This window comes from Schistocerca piceifrons, chromosome 4 (genome assembly GCF_021461385.2).
Source record: "Schistocerca piceifrons isolate TAMUIC-IGC-003096 chromosome 4, iqSchPice1.1, whole genome shotgun sequence".
NCBI lineage: Eukaryota > Metazoa > Arthropoda > Insecta > Orthoptera > Acrididae > Schistocerca > Schistocerca piceifrons.
The window spans coordinates 371,262,448-371,278,197 of record NC_060141.1 but is presented as its reverse complement, the minus strand read 5'-3'; the positions used below and the strand labels follow the sequence as shown (position 1 = coordinate 371,278,197).

The following is a 15,750-nucleotide window of genomic DNA, read 5'->3' as shown; positions in this document are numbered from 1 at the left end:
TGATTCTGATGTACATGTTGCCACAGCGGTGCTGATGTAGGCTACATGTTGCCACAATGTTACCACAGCAGTGCTGATGTACATATTGCCACAATGTTGCTGCAGTGGTGCTGATGTACATGTTGCCACAGTGGTGCTGATGTACATGTTTCTACGATGTTGCTGCAGCGGTGCTGATGTACATGTCGTGCGGCGCGTTCATCGGCTGGACGTCGCCAGTGCTGCCGTACCTGCAAGGCGCGTCGTCGCACATCCCGATGTCGCCGGCGGACGCGTCGTGGCTGGTGTCGACCATGTCGCTGGCCATGGCGGTGGCCGTGGTGCCATCCGTGGTGGCCGTCGAGCGCCTCGGCCGCAAGACGGCCCTGCTGCTGTGCGCGCCGCCGCTGCTCGCTTCCTGGCTGATGGTCGCGCTCGCGCTGGACGCCGCGCTCCTGTTCGTGGCCCGCGCCCTCGGCAGTGTCAGCGTCGGCGTCGCCTTCATGACGACGCCCATGTACCTCGGGGAGATCGCCGAGGACCGCCTGCGCGGCGCCGTCACCACGCTCTACCAGGTCAGTCGCCGTCTGCTACAGCCCATCTTGCAACACCTGTTAATTTAGTACGTGAGGTGTTGCCTCCCTCATGCACTATCACCCAGAAAGTCTGCATGTCTCTTCTTTTCCCTCCGATTTACGCAACTATTCCTACTAAGAATATCTGGACAACCAAACACATTAGCATGTGGTAACACTACCAGGTCAACACCATACTTTCTCTGTAAATGTCATGAAACAACTTTTGTTGTTGTTGTTGTTGTTTTCTTCCTCTTTAGTCTAAAGACTGGTTTGATGCAGTTCTCCACGCTACTCTACCCTGTGCAATCCTCTTCATCTTCGAATAACTACTGAAAATGGCTCTGAGCACTATGGGACTTAACAGCTGAGGTCATCAGTCCCCTAGAACTTAGAACTACTTAAACCTAACTAGCCTAACGACATCACACACATCCATGCCCGAGGCAGGATTCGAACCTGCGACCGTAGCGGTCGTGCGGTTCCAGACTGAAGCGCCTAGAACCACTCGGCCACACCGGCCGGCCAACTACTGCAACTTACATCCTTCTGAATCTGCTTAATGTATTCATCTCTTTGTTTCCCTCTACGATTTTTACCCCTCGCTCCCCCCTCACCACCCCACACACGCACCTCTCTCGAATACTAAATTGGTGACCCATTGATGTCCTATCAACCGATCCCTTCTTCTAGTCAGATTGCGCAACAAATTTCTTTTCTTCACAGTTCTATTCAGTACCTCCTCGTTACTCATCTGATCTACCCATCCAACCATCAGAATTCGTCTGTAGCACGACATTTCACAAGCTTCTGTTCTTTTCGTGTCTAAACCGTTTATCGCCCATGTTTCACTTCCACAGATGGCTTCACTCCATACAAACACTTTCAGAAACGACTTCCAAACACTTACATCTATGTTCAATGTTTAACAAATTTCCCTTCTTCAGGAAAGCTTTTCTTACCATTGCTAGTCTACATTTTATATCCTCCGTACTTTGGCCGTGATCCGTTGTTTTACTCCCCAAATAGCAAAACTCATCTACCACTTTAAGTGCGTCGTTTCGTAATCTAATTCCCGCAGCATCACCTGATTTAATTCGACTACATTCCATCATCTTCGCCTTGCTTTTGTTGTTGATGATCATCTTATATCCACCTTCCAAGACACTGGCCATTCTGTTAAAGTGTTCTTACGAGTCATTTGCTGTTTCTGGCAGAATTACAGTATCATCCGCAAACCTCAGTTTTTATATCTTCTCTCTGAACTGTAATCCCTTCTCCACATTTCTCTTTGATTTTCTTTACTGCTTGCTAAATTTGCCGATCGAATAACAGCGGGGATATGTTATAACCCTGTCTCACTCCCTTCTCAATCTCTGTTTCCTTTTCAAGCCCCTCGACTCTGGTTTCTGTACAAGTTCCAAACAGCCTTTTGTTTTCTGTATTTTACCGTTACTATCTCCAAAGTCTCAAAGAGACTATTCCAGTCAACACTGTCAAAAGCTTTCTCTAAGTCTACAAATGCTATAAACGTAGATTTGCCTTTCCTTAACCTACGTTCTAAGATAATTCATAGGGTCACTCTTGCCTCGCGTTGGCCCACATTTCCCCGGAATCCAAACTGATCTTCCACCGAGGCCAGCTTCTAAAAGTTCTATGAAGTTCCGCAGTGGAGTTTCGTTTTCACCTTGCAACAGAAAATCCAACTAACAGACAGCGAGCATTGGGAATTGTTTTTCTTTTGAATAGTATTATCGTGTGCTGTCAAACATCAGCGGAAAATTCAGTTAAAACTAGATGTCATTTGTTATCATTTGCCCTTTTTAAAATGACAGTGTTCAGGGAAAATTCTTTTTCATTGCTAATTTTCGTTGGACGGCAATGTTGAAGACGATGGTGCAGGTGGAGTGGCGGTGAGGGGGGGGGGGGGGGGGGGGGGCTAACATCTAATTGCATTTAGGGGTAGTGGTCTCAGAAAGGTTGGAAACCACTGGTCTAGGACCAGTTCCCTCTTTTGTACCAGACCCTTTGCCTCGGACTGATTGTGTGGGCTATTTACGTGGTCCGGTGACCAGTGGTACGGTCCACGGACTTGGGTAACCACCAAATTTTGGGAGCTGGACCTTTCAACTCACGTGGCGGACACCGGCAGGTGCTGCTGAACGTGGGCACGCTGTACTGCTACGCGGTGGGCGCGTACGTGTCGTTCTCGACGCTGGCGTGGGCGTGCCTGGCGCCGCCGCTCGCGTTCGCCGCCTCGTTCCTCTGGATGCCCGAGTCGCCCTACTTCCTGGCCATGCGCGGCCGCGACGCCGACGCCGAGCGCTCGCTGATGCGCCTGCGCGGGGCCGACGACCCCAAGGCCGTCGAGCAGGAGATGAAGCGCGTGCTGCAGACGGTGGAGGAGCACAAGTCCTCCTCCGTGGCGCCCACCCTCATCTTCACGGACCCCACACACCGCAGAGCGCTCATCTACTCCATCTGCTTCATCCTGCTGCAGGTAAGCGAGCCACACTATTGTGCAAACTCTTCAACCATTTCCATATGTGCCAATATTGTAGAGATGGTGTCACATTTCCTACTAACGAAAGAAAGTAGTTTCATGTTCGATGGATCATTTTGCACAATAAATCGTAATGATGTGGAACGAGACATTTTGCCGCGCGGGCTTAGCCGCGCGGTCTGTAGCGCTGGACTGAGCGGCTGGTCCCGGAGGAGGTTCGATTCCTCCGTCGGGCATGGGTGTGTGTGTTTGTCCTTAGGATAATTTAGGTTAAGTAGTGTGTAAGCTTAGGGACTGATGACCTTAGCAGTTAAGTCCCATAAGATTTCACACACATTTGAACATTTTTTTGAATAGAAGGAGCACTCAAGGACAAACTTTTTCAGTTTATGTTCAAACTATACTTTGTTGTCTGTCAGACATTTTATCAGTGGCTAAGTAATGAAGTAAGACATCGAAGCAATTCAGACGAGGGCTGCTAGATTTGTTACCGGTAGGTTTGAGCAACACGTAAGTGTTATGGAGATGGCTCGGGAGCTGAAATGGGATTCCCTGAGGGAAGGCGGTGTTCTTTCCGGGAAATACCATTGACAAAATTTAGAGAACCGACATTTGAAGCTGAATGCCGAACGATTCTGCTCCCGCCAACATGCATTGCGCGTAAGGACCACGAAGATATGATACGAGTAATTAGGACTCATACGCAGGCGTACAGACGTTTTTCCCTCGCTCTACTTGCGAGTGGAACAGGAGGGGAAATGACTAGTAGTGGTACAGCGTACGCTCCACCACGCACCTTAAGGTGGCTTGCGGAGTACCTATGTAGATGTAGATGTACATATAGATGCAGATTTAGAAGCGATCTAAATAAAATCTTTTTTGCAACATCTTGTTCTACTTCTTGTGTTAAAGAGAAACTTAATGTGGAATATGAACGTCATTTTTCCTTCTGGTGTTGTAAATATGTACATCATTGTTCCTTTCGAACTGCAGTGTATTATTTACAACAAACTTCATGACGAAACAAATTCCTCATTCCTTAAATAGATGTCTACAAGATGATCCTTGGGGAAGACCACATATTATCATTATTCTCACAGCACGTTTTAGAGCAATAGAGACTTTCTTTCTTAGAGATGAGTTACCACAGAACGTTATTCCATATGAAAATCTGCAAAATATGGCGACGTACTCATTTGTCTCTCCCCAAGATTTGCAATGATTCTAAGTGCAAACTTGGCTGAACTAAATTGTTTTAGGAATTACAGTATCTATTTTTTTCCAATTTAAATTCTCATCAGTATGGACACTTAAGAATTTTGAAGTTTCCACCCTGTTTGTTATTTCCTCACCATGTGTTCCATTTGTGTAATACCCCTACACGTGCACAGCAGAATATGTTGTGACTGAGATCATTCGCAGAAAACGTCAGTCATACTACCAACAACTTTGTTTACCGTTTCTTCGGTTTTTGTATTCATGCTTGGATTGAATACTAGTGTCTGCAAGAAGAACTAATACTGCTCGTCCTGTATTGGACGGAAGGTCGTTTACATATATGAGGAACTACAGTGGATCTAAGATTGGGCACTGGGGAACCCCATACATGATTTCTCTCCAGTCAGAGTAATGTCCCCCGGACTACGTAGGTTGAATTACGAAGTGCAACTTTCTGCATTATTTTGTTTAGATACGACATCCATCGGTTGAGTTTTAGATAAGTAATGTGAAATCCCCCCCCTCAAGAACCATGGACCTTGCCGTTGGTGGGGAGGCTTGCGTGCCTCAGCGATACAGATAGCCGTACCGTAGGTGCAACCACAACGGAGGAGTATCTGTTGAGAGGCCAGACAAACGTGTGGTTCTTGAAGAGGGGCAGCAGCCTTTTCAGTAGTTGCAGGGACAACATGCTGGATGATTGACTGATCTGGCCCTGTAACACTAACCAAAACGGCCTTGCTGTGCTGGTACTGCGAACGGCTGAAAGCAAGGGGAAACTACAGCCATAATTTTTCCCGAGGGCATGCAGCTTTACTGTATGGTTAAATGATGATGGCGTCTTCTTGGGTAAAATATTCCGGAGGTAAAATAGTCCCCCATTCAGATCTCCGGGCGGGGACTACTCAAGAGGATGTCGTTATCGGGAGAAAGAAAACTGGCGTTCTACGGATCGGAGCATGGAATGACAGATCCCTTAATCGGGCAGGTAGGTTAGAAAATTTAAAAAGGGAAATGGATAGGTTAGAGTTAGATATAGTGGGAATTAGTGAAGTTCGGTGGCAGGAGGAACAAGACTTCTGGTCAGGCGAACATAGGATTATAAATACAAAATCAAATAGGGGTAATGCAGGAATTGGTTCAATAACTAATTAAAAAAATAAGAGTGCGGGTAAGCTATTACAAACAGCATAGTGAACGCATTATTGTGGCCAAGATAGACACGAAGCCCACGCCTACTACAGTAGTACAAGTTTATATGCCAACTAGCACTGCAGATGATGAAGAAATTGATGAAGTGTATGATGAGATAAAAGAAATTATTCAGATAGTGAATGGAGACGAAAATTTAATAGTCATGGGTGACTGGAATTCGATAGTAGGAAAAGGAAGAGAAGGTAACGTAGTAGGTGAATATGGATTGGGTGTAAGAAATGAAAGAGGAAGCTGCCTGGTAGAATTTTGCACAGAGCATAACTCAATCATAGCTAACACTTGGTTCAAGAATCATGAAAGAAGGTAGTATACATGGAGGAAGCCTGGAGATACTAGAAGGTATCAGATAGATTATATAATGGTAAGACAGAGATTTAGGAACCAGGTTTTAAATTGTAAGACATTTCCAGGGGCAGATGTGGACTCTGACCACAATCTATTGATTATGAACTGTAGATTAAAACTGAAGAAACTGCAAAAAGGTGGGAATTTAAGGAGATGGGACCTGGATAAACTGACTATACCAGAAGTTGTACAGAGTTTCAGGGAGAGAATAAGGGAATAATTGACAGGAATGGGGGAAAGAAATAGCCTTTCTTAAAAATGGGATTAACAGTGGCATATTTCAGTCTCTGGCAAAACGCCTTGAGTTGGCGATGCATTAAAAATTTCAGATAAGACTGGGCTTGTTATATGGGAGGAAATCTTTAGTACTCTATTGGAAAAAGCACCAAAAGTAGATGAGCCTCTGTCTTTGAGAGAATGTATAATTTTCTTAATTTCAGAAGATGAAACTGGTGATACATTCATATGACTGGATTTTGTGAGAGTTACTTTTTCAACATACCGTTGTTATTTTTCTCTTGAACTGTTTGTCCCTAACGTTCCCACTACATTTAAGAAATTATTATTAAATATATTTGCTACCTGTGACTCATCATTTCCAGCCCTTCCATGGAGTTCAGTAGTGATGTTGTCTTGTTCTGTGGTTGGTTATCCCATCTCTTGTTGTACTACATTCCATACAGCCTTACATCTGTTGTTGGAATTACTGATTTCTGATATTATATGCTTGTTCCTTGATTTTGTAATAATCTTTCGTAGTAATTTTAAGTAGCTTTTGTAGTGTTCAACTACTGCAGGGTGTCTACTTGCCAAAAGACAAATTTCTCTTTTCCTTTCACAAGATTCTTTAATCCCTCTAATGATCCATGAGAAGCTATTTTCAAATTATGATAAGAATTTTTCACTGAATAGATTAAATTTTATTTTAGCATTTGATTCATTATAAATTTCATCCCAGGTCATTTCTTGTAAACTATTCTTAACAACATTTCTCCTGGTGTTGTTAATTATTCCAACTGATGTCCACTCAGGAGTATCCTTACCGTAAGGCACTAGGCAATTTATCCTGATGATGCTTTATGATCAGAGAGAACATTTGTTACTAGGTAAACAGTTATTTTCTAGTTTTGGGTTTCAAAAAACAAAACATTATCGATAAGTGTCCTACTGACGTTATCCAGGGCACTCAGCAGCCTACTGCAAGACAAGTGTGGTGAAAAGCTTAGAAACTTTCATACATACATTGCAGGACCAAGAAGGAATGAAGAAAGGATAGCAAATAGCAAAATTTTAATGATATTAAGTACGAAATTCGTCTGCAGAGAAAAATTTTATTTAGTCACGAATCAGCTTTCGGCTTTTTACGCCTTCGTCAGGTGGAAACCGAATCTCGCAAATACAGATAAAATAACGAGTGACTTAGATATTCTCTGCACAGAAAATACAGAAATTATACCATGTGGAGTGCTTATACTAAAAAGTATTACATGTAGAATTAATTACGTACATCAACTGAAAAGCCGGCCGGAGTGGCCGAGCGGTTCTGGGCGCTACAGTCTGGAACCGCGCGACCGCTACGATCGCAGGTTCGAATCCTGCCTCGGGCATGGATGTGTGTGATGTCCTTCGATTAGTTAAGTTTAAGTAGTTCTAAGTTCTAGGAGACTGATGACCTCAGAAGTTAAGTCCCATAGTGCTCAGAGCCATTTGAACCATTTTAACTGAAAAAGGAAACAATCGTTTCTATGTGCAGATATATTTACTGATGAAATATGAAGTTGAATTTATAATTTTAATCCGGTAGTTATAATTGAAACTTTACTATGGGGAAGAAGGAAACTGAGTTTGGTTGCTTAGCCCCAGCAATATCAACACGTTTTCCATAAGGCGCATTACCAAGGGGGTGGGGGGGGGGGGGAGGAAGTACTTTATGTGCAAACTAAATAAGTTAAAAAAGCTAAATTCGTTAATTGTTTTTGACTTATATTAACAGCAGACATTTTAAAGAGGCACTCATGTTTAAGAATGATCCAGAACTTGAAAATATCTTAGCTATATAGACGCATTTTCATAACATGTACTACCAACCTGGGGTTACTTTCTTTTAAAAAATGCAACTTTCGTCAATTGTTGTTGACTTTTATTTACAACATACTTTTTCAAGAGGTACTCATGTTTGAAGTAAGATCCTGATCTGGAAAATATTGAATACGACATTCATTGTAAAAAGTGGTATCACTATTAAGACTTAATTTTTTGTATTAAGTTTAACTGAAAATTGTTAAACATTTATTGAATCTGATAGAATAATTCATTAAAAACGATGAACTTTTCTTTAATTTTAAAATATAAAAAGCTGACTAAATTACAATATTTGCATAAGGTGGATATAAAGTAACACCCCACCCCCCTTTTGGTACTGCGATGGTTAATACTAAGCTGTCTCATATGTTTGCTGATTTCTACCATTTTCAGTAGAGCATTTTTCTGCTTTTCTTAACACAAGGAAAAACTTTATATTTTACGACATATGATTGGTTTAGAGCTAAAAGATGATCATAAAAGGTTTAATCTTTCCTCCTTACTGTCCAGCATCTCTTCTTTTTCCTAGTCTAAGCTGTATCTTCACGGCTTCGGCATCTTAATTTCTAGATTAGACAATGTTAGCATTAGAGGGTGGCCGCATGCCCTTCACGTCGCCACCCACCACCTTCAAATTCCACCTGGGCCAACTGTGATTTTTCCATAATATTCCCACTTATCATTCTAAGGATTTAGAGGTCTGAGAGCTGTCCACTCTGCAGAAGGTGAACCGCGCAAATTCGTCTACCCTTCCCTGCTGTAGGCTCATAAGTGGGGCGAAGATAAAACCATGGCTACAACCTCCAGCAGACTGCTCCAATTTAGGAAAAGACCAAACAGTTCATATCCATTTACAATCGAAAATATAGGCTCTCCAAGGTGGACGACACTATTATTCTGCTACTAACACAGACTTTTTTTTTTTTTTAGGTAGGCTTTCAGTTGCGAATGGGTTATAGTTACTTGATGGTTCCATCGTACAACATCTACTTATATTTATAGTTGGCTTCCAGGTGCTCTGCCCAGTTGTTGTTTCCATTTTCTGACAATATCTCGACCCGGCCGTCTTTTTCGGGTGCTGCGAGTTTTGCTGTTACGTATACTCACTGCTAGGACTCCAACGCGTCTACTGTTGGTCTCACAACTGTCTAACGTAACAGTCGCGACTCTCAGTCTCGTTTTTGTTTGCATCGGCGATAGTAGCGCCCCAAGCGGCCAGTAAACAACACCTCTGAATACGACGAGTGCGAGTACTAATGTTTATATTGATTTGTAACACAGTTCTTACAAAAGAGAGTGTATGTAGTTCTATAAAAATCGTCATACGTAAAAAATTACACCGCATTTGTGATTCCTTAGTGTCCTAAGGAACTGGGAGACACAAAACCGTACACTACAGGACAGTTTATTCAAGATTCTCTTCTAACATACAGACATTTACTGAATAATGTCGTTTTTCTTTAATAACAAAAAGTTGCTAGTAAACACCAGGACACCTCACTTTCTACGGGAAGACGGCGTATATCGACTCAACAAAACAGAGTTCCGTTCGCTACTTTTTCAGCCAAAGCAGTGAATGTGTTACGAAAATGGTAATGAGCGTTTGGCGTCATTGCCCGGGAGGCCCCTTGCGGGACAGGTCCGGCCGCCTTGGTGCAGATCTTATTACATTCGACGCCACATTGGGCGACCTGCGTGCCAGATGGGGATGAAATGATGATGAAGACAGCACTACACCCAGTCCCTGAGCGGAGAAAATCCCCGACCCAGCCGGGAATCGAACCTGGGCCTGTAGGACGGCAATCCGTCACGCTGATCACTTTTTTAAATTTTTTCGGTGTTGTTCGTTTCGTTTGGTCTGGGCGGACGTCACATGTCATTCGTTCAAGTTGATCGTTGATTCTTTTACTCAGTTCTTTTATTACAGAGGACAATCGGCCCTCAGCTATCGGGGCGGACAATGTGGAACGGAGGAAACCTATATGGAATGTAATAGCTACATTATTTAACGTATCAAATAAGTCAACACAACTGTAGCTTAAGAGAAAACCACACAAACTTAATAGTAAACCGCCAGAAGCAATAAAACTATTTCGCAATACAGGAGAAGCAAATTCCACAATTGTTACTAAATCTGAGCCACAAGCGGCAAGAATCCCCAACACATTCACTTTTGAAACAAAAATGATTACATATTCAAAAATATTCCTATATTAGAAAGTGGAGTGAAGTGTAAGGATGGGCGAATCGTTGGCCCCCATAACAAATTTTTGAGTATCAGGGAAAGTGCCTATGATAATAACAATAGACAACAACAGAAATATATGCTTCCCATGCATGAGATGTGTTTGTATTCTCTTGCTCTCAACAGAATAAGCTGCAAATATAGACATATTCGAAAGTATTTCTTCATGAATGAGCTGTAGCTTATGTCACTGAATCGGTGTGATTCAGCTGTGTTTACATGTATTTCACAATAATTCATGACTCTTGGTAACTTATCAACACGTGGAACGCAAAAATATAACAACTATTCCGTTAATTAAGCAGAAAATAATTAAAAGCAAATATTATCCTTAAGACACATTAAATGTCTGCTTTCTCGCCCCTTGGAGCGCTAGTGTCGCTACAGCTGTCAAAAAGTAACAACTTTCGCACCAGAGGGTCTGACTGCATTTATTAGACGGTCGTCTCACGCTGTTATTTATAGACGAGTTCGATTCCGGGGGCCCACTACACCCTTAGACGCTTTTTTTGTTTTTCAGAGTTGGCACTGGTATTCCGTGAAACGCAAAGTCTCTCGGCCGATACATGGCATCCTTTCAGCTAAGATAAAAAGTATTCTTTGTAATTTTACAGACGATCTAGGTCTCCGAAAGCCGGGTGAGTATCGCATTCCATCAACACCACCTAGATCGAAAGGCCGAACAACTGCAAGAATCTGAAGTTGTGACGTCTACGAGAAGCGGTGAAAGTCGACAGATGTCTTACACTGTATCAACAACGTGTTGCGTATAAAAACATGTTGTGCTATGTGATCGTTACGAGATTGTGATTTAAGAGCACAGAAATCATATTGTGTGTTGCTAAGTGTTGCTTGCATGAGTTTAACGCAACATAATATACGGTTACGCAGTTTCATCTTCACTGTGGTCGTAAAATGTTGCGTACCAAAAGGTAATGAAAATTACATGGCAGAAAACAAGGTTCAAGTGTTCAAGTTTCCTAAAGATGATGTAATGTCTTTGTTTTCGAGCCATAGATAATAAATCTGTTATCTTCTGTGGATAAGCACCATCATTTTAAATGGAAATAAATGAATGTGTTACTAAAAGAAAGAGCTAGACATTGTGTAAGAGTTTTGTCTTTTGTATACATTTAGATCATATCTTCTTTTCAATTCATTCGTACTTATTTCCATTCTCATTGAGTCTGAGATAATTCGGAAGACTTGTTTTTCATTTACGACGACTTTTACTCTTTGATTTTCGTTTGTAGGTATGGATTTATTTATATCTGTGAATATGGAAGACCTGAAGCAGGCTTTGGGCGTAGATATGATCTCAACCATTTAGTTTTTGCAGTTACGTGGTCTTCTTCCTGATTATGTTCGATGTCGTGAGTGCTGGGAAAATATGCGCCTGTGAAGTGTGTGCTCGTCGTACTTAAGATTTCTTCATATGGAGGCGTACCAAAGATCGAGTATGGCGTACAATCAGATGAGGAACATGGTCTGAGATATCGAAGCTGGCCTTGAGGGAAACCATGAAAAGTACATACTGTTGGTATTTAAGGTATACTGTGTGGTTTTGTAGGCCCGATTGTCGTGTGAGTGAGCGTACCGTTTTAGACTGGTATTCGTTTTGTACGAAAATTTGTGGGGAATATGCACTGGAGAGCCAAGAAAACTGCTACAGCTGCCCAACATCGTGTAGGACACCCGCGATTACGCAGAAGTACCACAATATGACGTGGAATAGACTCGACTAACGTCTGAAGTAGTCCTGGAGGGAATTGACACCATGAATCTGAAGGGTTGTCTATAAATCTGTGAGAGTACGCGAATCTTTTTCCGGCTGCAGCGATGTCAGAGATATGATGTTTTACCAGACTCCTGATGTTCACGGTACACTAGTGAAATGGTCGTAGGGAAAAATCTCGACTTCATCGCTATCTCGAAGATGCTGTGTCCCATCGCTTGTGCGTCGACTATAACACCACGTTCAAACTCACTTAAATCTTGATAACCTGCCATTGTAGCAGCAGTAACCGGTCTAAAAACTGCGCCAGAGGCTTGTTGTCTTATATAAGCTTTGCCGCCACAACGCTGTATTCTGACTGTTTACATATCTCCGTATTTGAATACGCATGCCTATACCTGTTTCTTTGGTACTTCAGTGTATAAAGTATAGGGAGTCTTTGAGGGACCAGGTGTTATCGTCGAAATCGATGAGGCAAGTACAAGAAGGGGGAAACTGCTGTAGGATTATGGGTTTTGGGGACTGTAATTTCATTTCCAGAATATGATAATGTACTTCCACCCGAACGAAGAAAGTTTCGTTGAAATGAATTGAAGATCATGTGGCAGAGGGTTCTTTACTTATTCCCGATGGGTTTTCGTGATACAGGGATTTGGGGAAAAGAGGTTTTCGGCATCTTGTCGTGTATCATGATAATGAATTCAGATATACATTACCTGGGGCTTATACCAGTAGTGTAAAAGGTTACTGGTCAACCATACAATCTGTTGTAGGGAGGGAGAAAAGACGCATTTCGACACTACAGAGCCATTTAGATAAATATTCATGGAAGCGTAGTGTACCCGATACTTATTGCCCGTTTGAATGTTTTCTTAAAAGTCTGGGCGCATGTACCCTGCAAAATTTGTTATTTTCAGGTGGGGTTGGGATTGTGGGGTAAATAATAATTAAGGAAAATTGTTGCTTTGGTTTTGGAGTTGTTAGGGTTGGTGCCTCATTCTTCAGTTTCTTATCTTACGTAATGTTTTTATGTGGGTATTTATTTTATTATTTTAGTTCATTTGGTTGATGTGAGCTTCTGGGTTTATATGTTTGTATGTATGTCTGTATTTGTGTTTTCTTGTGATATTGTCTTTCTTGTGTATTTGTATGTGGGCATGTGATTTTTGTTGACGTCTTGCAAGACTAGTCTTTTTTTTTCGAATGACTTTGAGTACTGTAAGTTTAGTTTTTTTCATTTTTATGTTGTACTGAACTTATCTTTATCGTGTATTTCTTTGTCGTACTATGTTGTTCTGCGTTAAGTTTGGGTTCTCAGCTGGAGTACGGAGTACAGCTTTTACAGTTAATGCTTTTTTCCCGTTTGCTAGAAGTAGTATTACTACGATATTTTCGAGTCCATACTAGTACTAGTCAACACGAAGAGAACTACATACGTAAAATTCGTATCCCTTACTTAAGTTGATCTACATAAGTCAACTGAAGAATAGGATACTAGTGCTAGCAAACTCGAAAAAAGCGATCTATGTAACGTTAGTGTCATTTACCTCAGTTGACCTACGGAGGTAAGTACCCCGTTCTTCATTTGACCTATATAAATGAACTCAAGAACAGGACACAAATTTTATATATGTCACTTCTTTTCGTCTTCGTGTAGTTCAGCTGAGGTATAAGATGCCAACGTTACGTAAGTCGATTTCTTCGTTTTCGTTAGCATTAGTACCCCACACTTCAGTTGACCTATAATATAACGTATGTCTTTTCGCCTTCGCTAGTATTAGTATCTACGGAGGAACAGAATGCTAATAGTAACCGAGACGAAAAAAGCAACACCTGTAAAATTTGTATCCCGTACTTTAGTTGACCTATATAGGTCAAGTGTAGAATATGATACTACTGCTAACGAAAACGAAGTAATCGACTTACGTTAAATTTGTAGCCTGTATTGCAATTAACCTATACAGACCAACGAAAGTTCGGGATATGACTTACACATATGTCAACAGACATATTCCAAGCTAACGTCTCATCATTTGAAAGGGGGCGTATATTCAAAAGGAGTTTCATTAAACAAAATTCTAGTAACTGAAGTTGTTCTTGAAGTTGTACTGATAATAGATTATTATGTGAATACAACCGATTGCGATGTGCATGCCTCTGTGTATTTGTATAAAAACATTATATGTAAATACGTGGATTTTTGCTAAAGAACTACTGAACATTTAAAAGTGCCCCTAGATGTCCCTAACAGTTCGTGCACACGAAAATAACGGATTTTTTTTAAAGACGTCACCAGCTTTGCAAATATGCTAGACGTGTTACTTATGCTACGTACGAAATTAATCGCAGTTATGCGTTCTTAATTTTTTTTTTCACATGGCCACACAAACACCTCTACCACGCGGACCACGCACACAGCTCTCCATTGACGTTAGTTAAACCCGGATACCACAGACGCCGGAAGATTTGCCTACAAAACAGTAAAGGGGCTACACGCCAAAAGAGCGGAGACCCTGCTAAACGTAAGACTAGCCGTGTTCGGTTCCTGGGCTCGAGAGATGTGTCTGTGTAAAAGCGTGATTGTCCCTGACCACAATATGCACAAGGACCAGAGCATATTAATTTCCCGTTTCAAGGCACATCAGTATATGACAGATAATTTATTAACAACACACAATGCACCAACTCGTGCTTCCAAATTGGTAGTAATATATAAATGCTATGATATCCTTCACTGTAGTAAAGAACAATGAATATAATATCATAAATGATGTTTCTTTAAACCTATGTTATAGATTGGCAGATCTTTATAATTGCATTGCCAGCCAGTGTGGCCGAGGGGTTCTAGGCGCTTCAATCTGGAACCGCGCGACCACTACGGTCGCAGGTTCGAATCCTGCCTCGGGCATGTACGTATGCGATGTCCTTAGGTTAGTTAGGTTTAAGTAGTTCTACGTTCTAGTCTCATAGTGCTCAGAGCCATTTGAACCATTTTATAATTGCATTATTCACAATACAAATGTTCAAACGCATGTCCGTCTTGTTGGGTGTATAGATATAAGCGCCTCTCAGTATTAGCATGAACAGTTCTTAATATTTCTGTAGCGCAAGCATGACGTATTCATTCTTTTAAACACAACTGGATTTTCTGCTTCCGTTTCGTAAACCCTGGCTTTGATACAATCTCGTACGAAAAAATTCAAGGGCAGTAGTTAAATCAGGCGTCTCGCTGGCCAGCGAATTCAACCACCACGACCTATCCACCGTTCAGATATCCCCTAACCAGTCTACAAGAATGGGTTGGTGCACCATCGTGCTGAAACCAGTGCCTCACAGCTAACTGAAGTGGGGTGTCTTCTAGGAGATGCCCAAGATCCACCTCATTCTGTAGGAATTGCAAACACGGCTACCCAGTTAGTCTGGGAGCCAAATGAACTGGTCCAATGATGTGGTCTCCTAGAATTCCGCACCATACGTTAACACAGCAGTGCGCTTTCTTGTGATGTGGTCATAGCCAGTGAGGATCTGCAGGAACCGAGTAATGTAGATAATGTCTATTGACAGTGGCGTCATAAAATCTGCTTGATGAAATCCGAATTTACGGCTACTTCATTTCCGAGTCGTCGGCAGAACTATACCCGAATTTTGAAATCGTTTCCATACAGCTGCAGTGCAGGTGAAGCTTAAAGGGATACCATTTTCGTTCCTCCAGAATGCTATGTACCAAAGATCTCGATATTGCCAGGTCTGCCGCAGCACTTTTTTCTACTAATTATGATGAGAAATAGGTATTACTGGGCGAGATCTAATGACTTTCATACTATTAATAATAATGACTATCATGGTATTATTA

At 41.8% G+C, this 15,750-nt stretch overlaps 1 protein-coding gene across 1 annotated transcript in view; it reads left to right on the top strand.

Annotated features, from left to right (window-relative positions):
- The first annotated feature begins 292 nt into the window (after nucleotides 1-292).
- The window catches only part of LOC124795408 (facilitated trehalose transporter Tret1-like), a 74,404-nt gene continuing 58,946 nt past the window's right edge, over nucleotides 293-15,750 (top strand). Inside the window, exons 1-2 of the mRNA XM_047259429.1 lie at nucleotides 293-554; nucleotides 2,707-3,054. Coding sequence (XP_047115385.1) covers nucleotides 294-554; nucleotides 2,707-3,054 — 609 coding nt within the window. The 5' untranslated portion in view covers nucleotide 293. The remainder of the gene's footprint in view (nucleotides 555-2,706; nucleotides 3,055-15,750) is intronic.